Source organism: Mauremys reevesii, linkage group 2 (genome assembly GCF_016161935.1).
Source record: "Mauremys reevesii isolate NIE-2019 linkage group 2, ASM1616193v1, whole genome shotgun sequence".
Taxonomy (NCBI): domain Eukaryota; kingdom Metazoa; phylum Chordata; order Testudines; family Geoemydidae; genus Mauremys; species Mauremys reevesii.
In genome coordinates this window covers 256,712,706-256,732,786 of record NC_052624.1, presented here as the reverse complement: position 1 = coordinate 256,732,786, position 20,081 = coordinate 256,712,706, and the positions used below count along the sequence as shown (strand labels likewise).

Below are 20,081 nucleotides of genomic sequence, written 5' to 3'. Positions count from 1 at the left end.
AGTGACTCAATTTTTTTTTTAGTTTTAATGTAGCACTGTGCAGAGTACACTTTATCTTTATTATTTCTAGAATGTAAAGTAATTAAAACTGCTCCTTGCTATATAAAATCCCATTATTCTTATTATATAAACAAGTGTTTAACATGCCAAATTCTTGGCATGTGTGAATGAAGTCTTAATGGAAGAAAAGCGTATGGTATAAAATTTGTATATATTGAAGATGGGTGGGGGCACGGAAGGGAGAGAGAGTGAAATCCTATGTAATGCATGTTCCACAAATAAAGTAGGATTGCCTAATTGGCTAAAATATGATTGTGCTAAAAATTGCTCGAGCCTGGTCAGATACAGAATTGTTTAAATTACCTAAGAACTTCTTCTGCCTGCCAGGCAGCATCTTCCTCTTCTTCCCAGGCGTTAGTATTTTCCTGCCAGGTATCCAAGTCTCCCAATTCAGGCTGAAAACAAAAGACCAAGAATATAATAGACGTACGCAAACCATCTCCCCACCATATTTCCAGATAAAACTATGTTTAAACTCAGAAAGCAAGGCTATTTAGTGTTAAGGGTTTTATAAATCTGCTTTATGACAATATGGAAAGATCTTCTCCTAGTACCAGCCAGGATTGTTTTGAGTTTCCCAACCATCCCCCCCAATTAAAAAAAAAAAAAACCCACCCCAAAATCAAAACCCCCAACAAACCACACTGAAGAAGTGAGAAACAGCTACTGATTTGATCGCAGTGAAGACAAATACTGATGGAGCTAGCCTGCTTTCTTTAGAAAGAGGTACTAAAACATCTGCCTAGCTTCCAGAATTTTCTAGATTCTAGCAAAGTCCCCACCCACTGCTACTCATCCACATACTTCCCCCACTTTCCAATCTATAGTATCAATCTTAGGTACTCATATGGCCTCAATTAAGGTAACGGGAAGCAATGTGATCCCTGAATAAGCCCCTAGTGTATATGCAGTTATATCAGCAAAACTGCACTTTTACTATTATTGCTTGTTTTACCCTTTGTGGGGCTGGTTTTACTCTACGGTGCACAGTACAACTTTGCTGGTACAGCTGCGTCCACACCAGGAGTGCTTTGCAAGTATAGTAGTATTCCTCTACTGATAAAATACTCCTAGTGTAGACGTAGCCTAAGTGACCTGTTGAAGGTCACACAGGAAGTCTGTGGCAATGCAGGGAACTGAACTCACATCTCCTGAGTTCCAGGCTAGTGCCCTTCCACCAGACCCTCATTCCTCATGACTGATGCCCTCTTTTCCCCTTCCTCTCTACGCTGAGGCGGTTTCTATGACTTTCTTATTGTTCCTCAATAGATATAACAAGAACCTTGATGCTTTCACCACTTCTCTTTTACCTTTTCAAGTTAACAACAGTTTTCACACAGACTGAAATTAGAACTCAAAAGTTTCTAGCGTCAGAAACCCTACCAAATATATGTTATCCGTGTGTACTTTTACAATTCAGTGACACAGGTTATTAGAAGCAGAAGTTATGCAAGAAATAAATTTAAATATTTATAAAAAACCTATTCAACCATTCTAAAAAGGTATCACTCATTTATAGAGCACCTTATATCTTCAGAGTACTTTGCAAACAAGTTAATCCTACCTACACTCTGAGTTAGGCAAGTATTACCTCATTTTACATATGGTGTTATACCCCACATTTCTTGTCCTAATACACCTCTGTTGTCAAGGCAAACATGGCCAGCATAAGTGCATGAAGATCAGTGCAAATTGTTCCCCTGCCTTTCACTGTGGGATTCACATGTAATCTCCAAAAAGCCTAGAGCGCTCTGGTTTAGGAGATATGGTAATAGTCAGGATGTATCTCAGACTAATTTCCAGCAGGCTGACTTGTATTCCTTTCTGCTCATCTCCTCTTTTCAAGAGCTAGGCAGACACCAGGCAGACAGTACTAATTCAACTAATTCACCAATTCAAATTCAGCATCGCCTGCTCAAATAGCTCTTATTCTTTATCAACAATTCAGGTACTTTATAGATACTTAATATCCCTCCTACCCCCGCCAGACCTTTCTCTCTACTGAAGAGCAGACACAAGGCCATATAAATAAGAATCGAAACACATAGCATACTTACAGACTGGTGAATAAAAGGAATATCTTGTGTAGCTGCTAACCTACTAGAAAATCCTGCATTTCCATCTGGGATCCCAAAATTTAAAGGTTCTCTTTTTTTAATAACAATCTGAAAGACAACATTGAAAAGGGGGAAAGGAGAAGAGGGAGGAAGTCAGAGTTTTAGACCACCATTGAGAGCTAATAAGAGCACAATACTCTTTTTTCAGTGCTATAATACACTACACCTATATATTTTAATAGACAAAATGCCACAAAACATCCCTTTAAATAATTTAGTGTCCTTCTTTTATTTATTTTTTTCCCAATGCCTGGTAATTTCTTTGTGTGTTCCACTTTTAGCAGTACAGATAGTCACACACAGAAGTTTCTTCTTCTTGAAAGGCAGGTCAGTAAATGTAACATGGTGACTAAAAACAACGAGGAGTCCTTGTGGCACCTTAGAGACTAAAATTTATTTGGGCATAAGCTTTCGTGGGACATAACCCACTTCATCAGATGCATGGAGTGGAAAATACAGTAAGCAGGTGTAAATATACAGCACATGAAAAGATGGGAGTTGCCTTACCAAGTGTGTGTGGGGGCGTCAGTGCTAAGGAGGTCAATTCAATTAGGCTGGATGTGGCCCATTCCCAACAGTTGACAAGAAGGGGTGAATATCAACAGAGGGAAAATTATTATTATTATTTTTTATAGTGACCCAGCCATCCCAGTCTTTTTTCAGGCCTAATTTGATGGTGTCGAGTTTGCAAATTAATTCCAGTTCTGCAGTTTCTCGTTGAAGTTTATTTTTGAAGGTTTTTTGTTGAAGAATGGTGACTTTTAGGTCTGTTATTGAGTGTCCAGGAAGACTGAAGTGCTCTCCTACTGGTTTTTGAATGTTACAATTCTTGATGTCTGATTTGTGTTCACTTATTCTTTTGCGTAGAGACTTTTTGGTTTGGCCAAGGTACATGGCAGAAGGGCATTGCTGGCAAATGATGGCATATATCACATTGGTAGATGTGCAAGTGAATGAGCCCTTAATGGTGTGGCTGATGTGGTTGGGTCCTACGATGGTGTCCCTTGAATAGATATGCAGACAGAGTTGGCAACGGGGTTTGACTAAGAGCATCATGTGCCTTTTTAGTGGCTTACCCTCATACAAGTTAAGAGCCTACACATATTCTGTTTCTAGCATCTGAAATCCACAGAAATTCAAATCCCAATACAGGCCACCACTTTGTAATAAATCCACCATGATTCATCAGCAGGGCCTGAACCTGGGAAATTCAGTACCAAATCGCAAGTCTCCACCAGCCAAGTGACTCCTTTAGCACAAATGATAGAGATCTGTGCTTTTGGGCTGGAGGTTCAAAGTTCATACCTGCTGACGATCCATGGTGGTCATTCCACAAACAATAAGAATCTCAACTTTTGAGTATGCACCTCTGCCTCACCAGCTGAAGGATTTCCACACTGAAACCAAAGTATGCATTTAACAACACTACATGTAACTACAAATATGGACCAACCAACCAACCACAGACTCATTTCCTGGTACTGGTAGACCCAGGGACAGAGAAAAGACAGAATTACCAAGTTAGAATCTTTCTGTGCTCCAGCTGTCACCAGCACAAAGCAATGGGACCCAAATACCCCAGAGATGTTAAGGAAAAGGAAAAAAAGAGGCAAGTTAAACAGATTCAAGCCAAGCTATTAAATACAATCACCAAATAAACAGAGCTAGGAACAAAGAGCATGTACTCCTCTTTTCACATTTCTCAAGGATGTGTCAGGAAAGGCCTATCAAGATATGGGGAGTTCCCCAAGTACTGCCCAGAAGACACATCACCATTTGCAGAAGAAAGCAAACTAAAACAACAGAACTTTGGGTATGTCTACATTCAAGCTGGTGTAATTTCCAGCTGGAGGAGACATATCTATGCTAACTCTGATCAAGCTAGCCGTCATAGGTCTCACCCCCACTTAGAGCTGTTGGGTTCCAATATGGGGACCTGCATGGACTCCCCTAAACTAAAATCCTAGTTTAGATCTGGTAAAAGCTGCCACCACCCAATAATGTACGTGTATTAGGACACAGTCCTTCCCCAAAATCCTTGGGGATCCCAAGAGCCCCAAATCTATGGAGTTCTTACACCCAGGAGAAATAAACCATTCCCCCCTACTTCCTCCCCCCTCCCTTTTCCTAGGAGAGATACCGGGATCCAACTACAGAGGGATGCCTTCCTCCTCCCTCCTCCCCTTTCCCTGAGAATTCACCCAAGGAAAGATCAACCAAGTCCTTAACAGAAAAGATTTATTAAAGAATAAAAAGAAAGTAACTGTCTCTGTAATACCAAGATGGAACAATACACAGGGTTTAAACTTATCAATCTCTGAGAGAATCCCCCCTCCTTTCTTTCTCAGTAAAAGCAATAACAGTACAGAATTAAAGAAATTCTATAGCAAAACACAGAATTGCAAATACAGAAATAAAAGTATACGAATACTAGTTCCTTGCTAATACTCACTAGCTTAAATAGAAGAATTTATTGCAGAAACCTGGGAGGACTTGATTAAGATGTCTGGACTCCCTTAACTCCCAAGAGAGACTCTCTAAAAACAAAGAACAGAAAAAAAAACTTCCCTCCACAGGGATTTGAAAATATCTTGTCCCTGATTGGTCCTCTGGTCAGGTGTTCACAGGTACTGCTTGTTAACCCTTTACAGGTAAAAAACAAACCTTAACCCTTAACTAACTGTTTATGACACTAGCGTGCTAAAAATAGAAGTGTAGAAGCAGCACCATGAGCAGCGTGAGGGAATAGCAGCCATGAGTAGGTACTTAGTGTCCTGGAGGGATCATACTAGGGGGATCTAGCTCCTTACTCTGCTTGTGCTGCCACAGCTACAATTCTATTTTTATGTATGTTAGCTCGATTGGAGCTAGCACAGGTGTCTTCAAGATGGAAATGACACCTTCCAGGACGAATGTAGACATACCCTTAGAGAATGTATTGACAGTATTGTCAAGTGCAGTTTTGTGCAGTTCTTCAACTGAAACACCTCCGTTTTTATCCAGGAGACCGATGTGGATCTAATCAAATGTTTGATGATTGGACTATAAGGTGGATAGAAAGCTGGCTAGATCGTCGGGCTCAACAGGTAGTGACCAACGGCTCCATGTCTAGTTGGCAGCCCGTTTCAAGTGGAGTGCCCCAAGGGTCGGTCCTGGGGCCGGTTTTGTTCAATATCTTCATTAATGATCTGGAGGATGGTGTGGACTGCACTCTCAGCAAGTTTGCAGATGACACTAAAGTTGGAGGAGTGGTAGATACGCTGGAGGGTAGGGATAGGATACAGAGGGACCTAGACAAATTAGAGGACTGGGCCAAAAGAAACCTGATGAGGTTCAACAAGGACAAGTGCAGAGTCCTGCACTTCGGACGGAAGAATCCCATTCACTGTTAGAAACTAGGGACCGAATGGCTAGGAAGAAGTTCTGCAGAAAAGGACCTAGGGGTTACAGTGGACGAGAAGCTGGATATGAGTCAACAGTGTGCCCTTGTTGCCAAGAAGGCTAACGGCATTTTGGGCTGTATAAGTAGGGGCATTGCCAGCAGATCAAGGGACGTGATCATTCCCCTCTATTTGACATTGGTGAGGCCTCATCTGGAGTACTGTGTCCAGTTTTGGGCCCCACACTACAAGAAGGATGTGGAATTATTGGAAAGAGTCCAGCGGAGGGCAACAAAAATGATTAGGGGGCTGGAGCACATGACTTATGAGGAGAGGCTAAGGGAACTGGGATTGTTCAGTCTGCAGAAGAGAAAAATGAGGGGGGATTTGATAGCTGCTTTCAGCTACCTGAAAGGGGGTTCCAAAGAGGATGGATCTAGACTGTTCTCAGTGGTACCTGATGACAGAACAAGGAGTAATGGTCTCAAGTTGCAGTGTGGGGAGGTTTAGGTTGAATATTAGGAAAAACGTTTGCACTAGGAGGGTGGTGAAGCACTGGAATGGGTTACCTAGGGAGGTGGTGGAATCTCCTTCCTTAGAGGTTTTTAAGGTCAGGCTTGACAAAGCCCTGGCTGGGATGATTTAGTTGGGAATTGGTCCTGCTTTGAGCAGGGGGTTGTGGTCTAGATGACCTCCTGAGGTCCCTTCCAACCCTGTTATTCTATGATTCTATGAAAGTAAGAAAGGCCCAGCCAAGCTTGTATGATTTTGATATGCAGTTTTATCATAGTAGGTAACAAACCTAAACACTGGGGCAGAACAGAATATTTACAAAGACGACTAATTACTCAAAATAGCAGTGCAGCCTCTTTATAGTTTATAATTAGAGTTGTCAAGCAATTAAAAAAAGTAATCGTGATTAATTGCGCTATTAAATAAACCAGAATACTATTTATATAAATATTTTTGGATGTTTTCCACATATATTGATTTCAATTACAAAAACAGAACAGAAAGTATACAGTGCTCACTTTATATTTATTTTTTATTATAAATATTTGCACTGTAAAAATAAAATAAATTGTATTTTTCAATTCACTTAATACAAGTACTGCAGTGCAATCTCTTTATCAAGAAAGTTACAAAAATAACTGAATTCAAAAATAAAACAATGTAAAACTTTAGAGCCAAAAGTCCACTCAGTCCTACTGCTTGTTCAGCCAATCGCTCAGACAAGTTTATTTACATTTGCAGGAGATAATACTGCCTGCTTCTTGTCTACATCACCTGAAAGTGAGAATAGGCATTTGCATAACACTGTTGTAGCCGGCGTTGCAAGACATTTATATGCCATATATTCTAAAGATTTGTATGTCCCTTCATGCTTTGGCCACCATTCCAGAGGACATGTCCATGCTGATGATGGGTTCTGCTCTATAACGATCCAGAGCTGTGCAGACCAACGCATGTTCTTTTTCATCATCTGAGTCAGATGTCACCAGCAGAAGGTTGATTTTCTTTTTCGGTGGTTAGGGTTCTGTAGTTTCCACATAGGAGTGTTACTCTTTTAAGACTTCTGAAAGCATGTTCCACACCCCGTCCCTCTTAGATTTAGGTAGGCACTTCAGATTCTTAAATCTTGGGTTGAGTGCTGTGGCTATCTTTGGAAATCTCACATTGGTACCTTCTTCCCGTTTTGTCAAATCTGCAGTGAAAGTGTTCTTAAAATGAACAACATGCTGGGTCATCATGTGAGACTGCTTTAATACGAAATATATGGCAGAAGTTGGGTAAAACACAGAGCAGCAGACATATAGTTCTTCCCCAAAGATTTCAGTCACAAATTTAATTAACGCATTTTTATTTTTTTTTAAACGAGCATCATCAGCATAGAGCATGTCCTCTGGAATGGTGGCTGAAGCATGAAGGGGCATATGAATCTTTAGCATGTCTGGCACTTACATACCTTGCAATGCCAGCTACAAAAATGCCATGCAAACGTCTGTTCTCACTTTCAGGTGACATGGCAAATAAGAAGCAGGCAGCATTATCTCCCGTAAACGTAAACAAACTTTTTTCTCTTAGCAATTGGTTGCACAAGAATTAGGACTGAGTAGACTTGTAGGCTCTAAAGTTCTACATTGCTTTGTTTTTGAGTGCAGTTATATAACAACCCTCCCCGCCCACACACAAATCTACATTTGTAAGTTGTGCTTTCACGATAAAGAGATTGCTTTGGTACTTGTATGAGATACATTGAAAAATACTATTTCTTTTATAATTTTATAGTGTGAATAATTGTAATACAAATAATATAAAGTAAGCACTGTACACTTTGTATTCTGTGTTGTAAGTGAAATCAATATATTTGAAAAATGTAGAAAAACATCCAAAATATTTAATAAATTTCAATTAATCGACAGCCTTATTTATAATACAACTTCTGTATTAGACAGGCATGTCTGGAACTGTATATTTTCAACACAGACACAAATCTCTCATTAATTAAAATATTTGTGCACAAATCTCGATACCCAGTACTGAAAAATGTATTTCAAAATTTGATTTCAGTATCACTCCATGCCGCCCATGATTCCCAGAATATACTCTGATGAAGGGACTTTCAAGTCACTGCTTGAATTTAAAAAACAGTAGGACATACCCACCTGGATTTCCTTGATGGAATAAGTTTTCCCTCCCACCCCACCTTCTTTGACAAAATCAAGATTAGCCCATATCTTCCTATCCCTTCTCAGTTCCACATCAGATAGCAGAATAAAACTGATGGAGAGAAGCCCAATGCAAGTAGATAGCTAATACTCTGGGGGTAATTCTGCACCACTGCACAATGCAGAATTTTACAGAAATTAATGATGCAGAAATGGGCTGCAGAGATGTTGGCTGCCACTAGGGACTGCTGTACCTGGCAGAGCCCAGCTTACAAACAGAAGACAAAAGGTGGGGGGGAGGGGGAAGGGAACTGGAGGGTTCCCAGCAGCTGCAGTTTTCAGCACACCCTGAAGAGAAGGCAGCGGCATGTGGGAAATGCCATGCAAGTCCAAGACCCAGCATCAGACTGTTTCTCCCTCTTGATCCCTGAGATCTAGGAGTGTAGGGGGTGTGAGTGTCTGGGCTGGGGGTGGAGGGTGAGACTGTCTGGGCCAGGAGACCCCCCACAGCTGGGCTCTGGAAGGGTGTGTGGGGGGGTGAGTATCTGGGTTGTGTCTCTGCTCTAGGAGAGGAGGGAGTGTGAGTGTCTGGGATGGGGGGGTGTAGCTGGGCTCTGGGGGAGAGGACGTGTGAATGTCTGGGTTGGGAGGGGCCCATGGCTGGGCTCTGAGAGGGAGGGGGTATGAGTGTCTGACCCCCAGTCTGGACTTGGGGAGGTGGAGGGGGGGAAAGAGAGAAGGGGCAGAGAAACAGGAACTGAGTTTCTATAACTTACTACTCGGGGGGGGGAGGGGAAGAGAGAGAGAGAGAGTGTGTGAGTGAGTGTGTGAGTGTGTATTGTTACAGACATACTTGCTGACAGGAATTTTGAAATAAATTACTAAAATAATTGAAACTGGCATGATTATAGAGTTATTTTGACAAATAAAATTTGCAGAATTTTAAAATATCGTGCACCGAATTTTAAACGTTTTGGCGCAGAATTCCCCCAGGAGTAATCTAAGTCCCCAAACATATCAGTTAGGGTATCCAAATTAGATACCAGAAATGGGGCTGCTGAATTTTTGCCTGAAAGCCCTGCTATTTATAATTGACCTACAAATTATTTCAAATTTCATAAATTGATTTAATAAGCGTATTTGCATGACTGAAACCTACTTTCTGTGTTTTCCTTATAGTTGGTGTCATGTCCTTAAAATAATCGGGCTCCAGTTGTTCTGAAGCATTCTGTTGTGTGGCCACGTTCCCATTACCATCTTCAATCTTCACACTGGTTGGTGCTTCTTCATCCCATGAAGTCCAATCTTCTACTTCAGACTGAATACAATTGAACAACATCACTTTAGCATTTGACTTGCAAGTGAAAGATTATAACATATTTTACTGGTTCAACAGGGTTAGCAGAATTGCTGTTTTACTCCACATCACCCAGCCCTTTAGAGACATTACCTGTTTAGGAACAGATGAATAATCCACTGTAGTTGGCAAAGTTATTTGGTCTCCACTTAACTTTCGTCCTCTTCCAGACCTGAAAGAAAAATGTAGGATTCCTCCAAGGTCTGAGAACATGAGCACTACATTAGAAAGAAAAGAGCTGCTGAAGGCTAAATGAGCTACTGGAAAAAGGAACCTGATAAAAATCATGGCTAAATCAGTAACTAACAGAAATAACCCAAGAAGTGGTTCTAATACAATGTTGATAATAGGATTAAAAGGCGACTCACTAAACAAAGTTAATATTGAAAACAATTCTTTTTTCAGTTTAATAATTTAAGGTGATGTTAGTAAGAAAATTTTAGAAGTTCAGTTTATTTTCCACTATTTATATACTTGCTTTACACATTTTGCATTTCTCTCAGCTTGGACAATGGAATTTATAATCAAATTTCACTTTCAAATCCTCAGTGCTTCAATGTTTGAACTAACAGGCTATGTTAGTTTAAAGACAACTTTTCCCTTAACATTTTTTTTTAATTCCTTGGAAACACTTCTGTAGCTTTTAGGTTTTATAAAAACGTTTTGAATTTTACAAATTTATATTTTGCGTTAACAGTTTCCCTGTAATGTGATAACTTAACAGAATACAGAATACTGCTAGATTTCTAACGTGAGGGATAGTAGGACAGGATTATATAAGATTCACCACCTCTATTCAACATGTACCACCATTTTGAGTGTTGCAATTTTATCCATCATACCAGGAAATTTCCTTAGAAGACAGAATGAAAAACTGTGACCATTTGGGGTTCAACTCATACCAGCGAGAGATTGTGTCAGCACCTGCCCTGTAACCCTGGATGCCTTATGTGCTCTGTTGCTGTAGCTCACTGCCCAGATACCAACAGCTAGCAGACAAGCATGCAGTTCCTTGAGGGCTGTGTGCTGTGCAGCCCTAGATCAGCAAACTGAGCCCAGCAGCTCGCCTACAACACAACAGCCCTACCCTGGTCTGCACCAGCCTTGGTTACTACTTGCAAGGTGACCCCCAACACACCCCCAGTCCTGATTTTCCCCAAAACCATCAGCCCCGAAGTGTCCAGTCCTCTCCTGGAACCCACAGAAGTAAAAAGGTTTGTTGTCCCTTTAAAGAGACAAAAACACTACTTATTATTTTAACTGGCATCAACAATCACCAATTCAAACACAGCACTGGAATAGTTTAAGATTAAAAGTAAAACAAGTTTATGTACTCAAAAGTGGTTTTATGTGAGTTCAAGTACAAGTAAATGAAAGTAACACACACTTTCTAGTGACTAAGATCTAACTCAACAAGCTACAGCCTTTGTTCCAGGTAGATTTCTTACCAATCTTTCCTCCTTCCAGCCAGGGCTCTCTCTTAGTCAGGAACTTCCACAAAAGTACAAGGTGGTGGTTTCCCTTGTCTTCCTAGGTGGAAGATGCCAAAATGGCTTTCTGTCTCTGCTTATCTGTCTCAAAATTCATTGACCCTGTTCCAAGAAGCATGAAGATCTCATCCTGTTCTTCCCATCCCCCTATGTAAATGGTGTGCCCACTGTTTTGATTCCACCATTCTTAATTTACATAGAAGACAGATAGCTGCCTTCTCTCCCGTCTGGGGAAAAAATTGTTTCCTTCCCTTTGTTTGGTCAGACTTTAAAACATAATATTACTGAGTATCCATAATTCCTCATGTAGTGTTCACAATGATCTTTGTCACCAGTTCACATATGATACTTTACAGAACCCATTTTATAAACAAACAGTGAGTTGGAGTATGCTGGGCTAGTCAGCTCAGCTGAAACTCACTGCTGAATACCAGGGAATCCCTTGCCATCTGGCATTGAGGTTCTCATAGGGTCACAACTCCCCCCTTACAAAACTGCAGGAGGGTTAGCCACAGGCTGACTCAGATGAAGCAGGTCAGAACCATCTTTCCTGGACAGAGCATCTCCCACATTTTCTCTCCCCACCCCATATAGAAAAAAATATATATTTGTCTCCTTTGCCTGTTAACAGTCTCCAAGATGTAATATCAGACAGTATCCATAATTTCACTTGCAGCGCTGTTACAAACATTACACAGTGTGTTATTAGTGTGTTATTAGATTTCAAATAATATATTACACGTCACCTTAAATAAATATCACAACACCAAAAGTGTGAGATGTAGTGAATATGTCAGGTCTGACGAGAGTTGCTGGCACAGAGTAGTGAACCACCACTGGGCCTCTATTTCACAGACAGGAACTGCTGCAAGAGAGAACCTAACAAACTAATGTAATGTTCCATGCATGCCATAAACTCTCTCTCTTAAATGCCAATAATCAAAATAGGGACAATATATACAAACTGATAACATATATATATGTATGTATACATTGTTTGATTTTTGGGGTTTGGGGAGTTTTTGTTTTTTTTTTAATAAAATGACAACTTGTCAGAAAGGACAACCTAGCTTAAAGGGCTTCATTCACCTCACTTAAATACTTACAAAATCAGACATAAAAATACAAAAGTGTCACAGCAAACTATTACTGAAAAACTGCTTACTGTCTCATTTTTACCATATAATTATAAAACAAATCAATTGGAATATAAATATTGTACTTACAGTGTATAGTATACAGAGCAGTATTAACAAATCATTGTCTATGAAATTTAAGTTTGTACTGACTTTGTTAGTGCTTTTTATGTAGCCTGTTGTAAAACTAGGCAAATATCTAAATGAGCTGATGTACCCCCTGGAAGACCTCCCAGTACCCCCAGGGGTACACGTACCCCTGTCTGAGAACCACTGTGCTAGTGCATGGCAGCAGCATGCAGATGGTCCCTTAGTGTGCAGCAGACTGGTGTGCTATAGATTCACATCCCAGTTTATCGTGCACTAAACTGAAATACAAACAAGCCCTCCTATTTACACTACAGCCTCCACTGTTGCACACCAGTGAAGAATTACAGGTCTGAATTTTCCTCACACTAACAGTAAAACATGGGATGGTGTGGAGTATATCTTTGAGCTATACAGTTTTTTCTTCCCTTTTCCTGTTGAGAGATCAGTTTCTGAAGTCAGCTGTATAGCGCCTGAAAGCTCCAGGCCATTGCTCCTTTAGAAATTCTTTTCTAGTGCTGCACGGATAAATAGTTAGGGAAAGAGACCAAAGGACTCAATGAGCATTGCTCAGTGAATCCACATATCAGTCTGAAGACCCTCACTATAATACATGACTGGCACACTGGGCAAAGACTGAGAATCCACTGTTTGTACCGATGGCCATGAACGGATTAATTTAGCATTCTGCAGCCAATATAGAGGTCATATTAGGGAACAGTCAAAGACACAATCAAAAGGCTTATAGCCAAGGAAACTATTTGCTGCTAGATTGAGTGCTACATGCTCAAAGTTTCTGTTTCTATCCTTTATATGCAGGGAGTATATAGGCAACATTTTAGAAAAAAATTGTGCTGTCAGTTCCCATTGTTGTGTATTAAAATGGGAGACCACCAGCTTGAAAAGTTACAATGTTTTTGGATTGAAATTTATCTATTATTGGTACATATGCTCCTGAAATTACTTTAATAGAAAGACTAGAAAATATATTTCTCTATTTTTCTCCAATTTGTTTACTTTATGCATGTGACAGCATTATGCATTTAATCAGTTCCACTATTTTGCTGATAGTCATTTGCATTACTAATGTCCTGATCTGGAGAGTTCACATGTGTACCTTTCTCTAGGCACTGCAGGAGAGCATTTACCAGTAACAGGACCAGGCTTAAAACTGAAGAGACCGCATCTGATGTATGAACAGCGAGAACAGAAAAGGGTGTTGGGATGGGCCCAAATATGGTTAATACTGTTCTTCAGTTTGCCCAAAAGACCCTTGTGGCCATAGCAAGAAAGCAGAAAGATCCCTTATAATTTCTTTTAAGCACTCTACTTGAAAAACCCTCTATGAGAAAAGTGACTTTGTTTAAGTTAGTCCAGTTTAAAAAAAAAATCAAACATCAAGTTGGTAGTATCCTTTTAAATATAAGCATTAACATAACTTCTTCCAGTGCTTTGAGCTCTCAGACTTTACAGTTAAGGTCAAATAGCACCTCCATGAGACACACAAGCTCCTACATATTTGCAAAAGATCAATTTTTTTCTCCAGTTCCACAGGCTTTTTATTTTGGGAAAATAAGTCTGCATTTGAAAGAAAAATCTGAAGTCTTGCCAGGAGCTTCCCTGTTTAGTAGCCACCAAACATCACTACAATCTAATTTAAACACCCTCTAGACATACTTGTAAGTGATGGAACTGCATCCCCATTTTCCAGCTTGCGTGCATTGTATTTCCACAAGGCCCGCAGGCTCAGCACAAATCCTGAGGGTTTTTCCAATTGAAATGTCACTCTTGGATTACAACACTCTTGCTGAGAAAGTAGGATGGAGCGAAGGAAGAGAACATTTAAAGTGTACTCCCACCTACACCTAATCTCAAGTAGCAACACAGTACTAAAAGGAGTGACAAAAACCAGAGCACTGGACTCTTGACTTAACAGTATTACCAATCCATCCTTAATTGTGTTAATTAACTCTTGTGTTAATTAACTCTTCAACCATTAAAAAACTTTAAATGTGCGGAGAGTTTCTTTAAATGCTTTGGCCATCTCTATGATCATCAGTGTATGGAATAATAGTTCGGATGAATGGTGAGTGGCCAATCTAGTACTGTACATCCGGGTTAGTAAATAGGCAGACAGCGGGTCAAATCCGGATGCCAGATGCCTTTTATTTACTTATTATAATCATCATCATTTTTGTATTATTTTCTCTGGAATCTGGACCTTGACAAAAATAATTAACTTTTTCTAATGTATATAATTAAGCTTGGTTTATGAAACACCAACAAAAATCCCACAAAATACACTGACTCTCAGTAAAACTATGTTAGGCCTCAATACTGCAAAGACAACTGAATGGGATGGACTTCTGTCCCCATGCAGAGCCCCACCAACTTCAAAGGGACTCTGCATAGATGCAGGGGTCCACAAGCATGTTTCTCTTTGCAGAATCAAGGCCTTAGAATTTAAAATGTGTTTATTTGAACTTGTATAGGTAGCTGCTCCCTACCATTCACAGCAGTTGGGTGCCTATGATCTGGGAAAACCCAGATTTACGGCTGCAGTAGCTTTCACAGTCTATTGGAAAAAACAATCCAACCCAATGGTGAAAATCAATGCACAGGAACTGATGAAGAAAGCAACAGTGGTTTCACCCATAACAATGATTAATTAACAAAAACCAAATCAAACCCCAACAACCCAACAGAGTTAAGGTTGTGATAGATCAATTTCAATGTCAGAGTTACAATTTTTTATTTTTAAAATCAAGCTTTTGAAAGTCAGGAAACTACAACAAAGGCTGGAACTTGATTTAACACTTCCAGACTTTCTGATATTTAGGTGTTTTTATTTAAAGAGTACCATCTGACAGAGTTCCAACTCAATTAAAAAAACCCCAAAAACTAAGGAACATTATATTGTTTTAAAATAACTACATATCTATTTACTTCCTTAAGTAGCTTAAAAGGACACCATCAATTTAGGCCTCAATCCTACAAACAAACACGTGCTTAACTTTAAAAATATGAGTAGTTCAATCAACTTCACTACAACACATATGCTTTAGAATCAGGGCCTTGAAAATAAACTTCTCTCTGAAAGAATTGCACCTACTATTGCTACAAGTAGCTCCTAATCTTACTATAAATAAAAAGATGTTATTTTTCCCCTCTATGTTGACATGTGCATGTGAAAGCATTTTTGTTTAGTTAATTTCCCTTTTTGTGTGACTCCCACACAGTAAAAGGAGAGAGAAAAACACTTAACACTAAACAAGCTCTTTTTGTACTGATTTTTTTTAAATCATATATAATAACTTCACATACAAATTAAGGAATATATAAGTCATCCCCCCTAGTCTGGGTTAAATAATGTGATCTATGTATAGACTGAGTAGGATTACATGAATTCATGCATAGCAGAAGTGAATGGAGGGATTACCCAGAAGGTAACCACTTCGATCAGGGAGAAAATGGAAGTTTCAGCAGAAGTTCTACTCCTGCAGAATTCAGAAACATTTCTAGGCAAGTATTTAGCCATTTCAGGAGTTTTATTAACTTTGCATGAACCCCAGTCCTAGTGGCTCTCTGGTCCTGCTATAAACCTGGCATGTTGAGAAAAAGACATCAGAGATTGTAAACTACAGAACCAGAGACTTTTGGTTTCATTGCCTCACTCTCCTCCTGCACAGCTAAAGGTCTGCATGAACCACAGCCAGGAATCCTATGAGATTTGTGAACACAGCGTGCTTGTAAAATATCATAGGTTTATTTCTTAAAAAAATATTTTTTTTAAACTTTCCTTGAAGCTTAAATTTGCAAACTTTTTCCAAACTATAAAAGGCTCTGCTCCAAAAGATATAGGAATATAATCATTGCTCTAGCTGGACTACTACAAGCATCACGTATTTCAGAAATAGATGCAAGAAGCCCTTAAGACAGTGCGCACAGAGACCATTTCTTCCTTACCTCATTGTCAGAAGTTGCCTCATGCCTTGAAGCATGAGGGTTTCTCTCTCTTCTGGTTTTCTTTATTTTTTACATCCTTCCTAAAATAACTCTGGTTGTTCTTGTCAGTCATACACATGTCCAATCCTTTTTTGAACCCTGCTTAACCGTTGTTCTCAATGAAATAGGGTAGGAATGCGTTCCAAAGGCTAATTTTGTGTGTTGTGAAAGTGTTTCCTTCTATCAGTTTTAAATTTGCTCCCTATCAGTTCAACTGAATGACTCTCATTCAGGTATTAGGAAAAAAGGTAAATAGAAATGTCTGATCTACCTTCTCTATACCATTTGTTCTTTTGTATACGTTTATCCTGTCCCCTCTTATTTACTTCCTCTCTAAAGCACAGCCCCAGTCTTTCCAATCTCTTTTATATTAAAGTTTATCCATACTTTGTCATTTTTGTCACCAATCTTTGATACCCCCACCACACACTTTTCACTATATTTCTTTTTAGCTGTGGTGACCAGATATGAAAACTATTCCAAGAGGGAACATACTGAGTGTCTTCAGAAAAGAGTAAAGGGGGATTTGATAGCAGACTTTAACTACCTGAAAGGGGGTTCCAAAGAGGATGGAGCTCAGCTGTTCTCAGTGGTGGCAGATGACAGAACAAGGAGCAATGGTCTCAAGCCGCAGTAGGGGAGGTCTAGGTTGGATATTAGGAAAAACTATTTGACTAGGAGGGTGGTGAAGCACTGGAATGGGTTACCTAGGGAGGTGATGGAATCTCCATCTTTAGAAGTTTTTAAGGCCTGGCTTGACAAAGCCCTGTCTAGGATGATTTATAGTTGGGGTTGGTCCTGGATTGAGCAGGGGGTTGGATTAGATGACCTCCTGAAGTCTCTTCCAACCTTAATCTTCTATGATTCTAGTGAGTTTCCCCCTCCACACTTTCTATCCCAGTGCTGAGGCATCCCAACATTTTCTTTACTTTCTTGACTGCAAATGCATATTAAGCAGAGGTTTGCATTCAACTGTTCACAATGAGATAGCCAGAAAACCTAGGTGTCATGAGGACAACAGACTAAGCCAAATTTTAAGTATCTAAACCATACTTTTTCACATATGACATTTCACAAAGAAACAACATTTTAAATTTTTCTTCAAATAAATTCTAACTGATTTTTTAGGCTCATCTCTTACAGACCTGTACAATTCACCCCCAAGTTTTAAAAAAGCCCTTAGTGGGCAGAAGGCAATTTGAGGAGCTTCAGATAGACTGGTTTGGTTTGGCAAACAAAAGTTTACAATTAGGTTTATAATGGAAAGCTAGTAACAAACAATTGTGGACTTGATATTGTAATTTTTAAAAAAATCCTGAGAGTTGGTAAGTGTATACTCTGCTCTAAGGAGGTTTACAGCTTAAGAGTTGGTTTTTTCTTTCAGAAATTCAGAGAACAGATTTTTCAGATATGTTTTTAGGAGACAACTTTCAAAACATGCTTTAAAAAAAAAAAAGTTAAAAATAGGGATAAGAGACAGCCAGTATTATTGTGTTATAAACCGTACTGTGTATACACAGCTGTAGAACATAGTCCAATTACTCATATTAGAGCACTACATAATTTTGAATGTCAAATGAATATCAAGATGAAAGGTTTGAGTACAGTTTAACTATCATTCACCTAGGCTTTGTTCTGCAGTTAAGAACTATGCAAATGAGTAAGGGGAGGGGAAAAGGTTAGAAGAAACTTGTATTTAAACAAAAGAGTAGACAGTTTAATACATGAAACCATGTTATTTACCTGCATATTAGCCTCTTAATGAAGGACAGCACTGCTGCCAGGCAAGTACAAATTTTAAAGAGCCGGAACTGTGTGATGGCCATTGCGAGAGACTTTGCCTGTAAAAAAACAAAAACAAAAAAACAACAAAATAAAAATATCCCAGATGCATAATACATCTTTATATAGCTTTTAGGCCTTACCCATGAGCTTCTCACTTACCCATGAGCAAATCAAGAGTAACACCACTGAAGACAATGGAGTTACACCAGTGAGGGGAGAGTCAATGCACTATACACACTATGTACATACTATTTGTCATCCATTATGACATTGTATTGACTTTGTAGTAGTTATATAACAAGTCCTTCAAATATATAAACAGAAGAAAGACAAAAAAGGTGGGGCCCACGGTACTCAGGCAAACAAAGAATATATATATAAAAGAATATAATCACATAAGTATGAGTGAACATATTTGTCAGTTTTCTGTCAGTTTAAAAATAACTGTACTATAAATATATATTGGTTGTATAGACTTAGATATGATTATTATTGCTACAGGTAGCTGCAGCCAAAACATGTAACTGGTTGCTCACACAGTTCCTATAAACTGCAATAGGGACTCTAATCACAGAAGTTGGCCCTTAGAGAGCATGATGTCACTTTGAGCAATTGACTTTATCATCATAAGAACAAACGATCCTAACAGGCCCCCCATTTACACTACAGACATGGATGTCCCTCTGGTAACTGCACTGTTAAAATATGTATTGTGGACAAGATTGTGCTGTAACCAAGTCATGTAACTGGGCTAGAGCCTTGGCATTGGCTAAAACAGTTTAAAACACCTCAGAAACCGTCACTTCTCAGAAATAGTACTAATGTAAGGGGGTTCTAGTCTCTCCAAAACCTCGAGACAGAGTATTCTAAATTGATCCTAACAAATCTCTTTTCAGGAGTCGCAGAATTTGAATTGGAATGAGCCACTACAACTCTGGGTATATGAGTATTCCCTAGATCCCTCCACTCCCCCCCCCCCCCCCCCAAAATATTTTTCTGAAGAAAAACAAACTCAGGCCACACTGAAAAAAAAAGCCACAAAAGATTTTATAAAACACAAACACATACTACGTAATTTGCTTTGGAAGCATATTTAGTCCTCAAAACAGAAAACAGTACACACGTGGTCCACGATTAAAAGCTTGTAATTCGTCTTCTAACTAGTTATGTCCATCATTTTACTGTATCTGCCCTAGTTACCAGTACGCTATTACAGAAGAACGTCCATACTGGGTCAGACCAAGGGTCCATCCAGCCAAGTATCCTGTCTTCTGATACCGGCCAATGCCAGATGCTTCAGAAAGAATGAACAGAAGAGATAATCACCAAGTGATCCATCCCCTGTCACCCATTGCCAGCTTCTGGCAAACAGAGCTTTCTCAGCATACAGCCTACCACCATATTTTGGCCTACCCAATCCAAATGTGTGTAAAAAACGTGACTGAAGCTGAGCTGGGTGGACAGGTCTTTTAAAAATTAACACCACCCGCAATGCAACTGTCCTGTCTTTTGTTATTTTCCTTAAACAATTCTCCATAATTTTATGCAATCAATTGTGGCCTCTTCCAAACAAACACATTTGGGGTTGAAATTTAGATCTGCAGCTTTAATTGCTAATAAACAAGCAACAAAAACTCAGGATTATAGCTCAGTTTCTTCTTCTGTTCAAGTTTCACTTTAATGGACCTTTTATAATTAGGATCAGTCAACTTGCACGTACTTGACATCGAAGAACCCTCAAAGGAAGGAAAATGGCATGTAATCTTCTTCTGCTTGTACTGGTGAGGATCTGCCAGACAGAGAGGTATCCTGACCCAGGAAGCTTCTATCCAGGCCCTGGTACTGACTTGCTGGGAAAGTCACCTGCATGTCCCTGCCAAAGAAAGCCAGGTGGGAGAACCACTTGGCATAAGAGGTGTCCATTTGTGGAGATAAGAGGTGGCTTGTCTGCATAGCATCCAGAAGCACGAAGACTTCACTGACAGGATGCACATG

General features: G+C 39.5%; 1 protein-coding gene across 4 annotated transcripts in view; it reads right to left on the bottom strand.

Moving 5' to 3' along the window:
* EBAG9 (estrogen receptor binding site associated antigen 9) overlaps positions 1–20,081 on the bottom strand; it is a 49,080-nt gene that overhangs the window by 10,055 nt on the left and 18,944 nt on the right. For 3 of the 4 annotated variants that reach the window (XM_039526980.1, XM_039526981.1, XM_039526979.1), the window contains exons 2-6: positions 18,045–18,142; positions 9,677–9,755; positions 9,386–9,544; positions 2,118–2,225; positions 364–455 (exon numbers count right to left, since the gene is read on the bottom strand). In XM_039526980.1, coding sequence (XP_039382914.1) covers positions 364–455; positions 2,118–2,225; positions 9,386–9,544; positions 9,677–9,755; positions 18,045–18,142 — 536 coding nt within the window. Of the gene's footprint in view, positions 1–363; positions 456–2,117; positions 2,226–9,385; positions 9,545–9,676; positions 9,756–18,044; positions 18,143–19,806; positions 19,827–20,081 lie in introns of those variants that run through there. The other variant, XM_039526982.1, reaches the window with a different exon arrangement.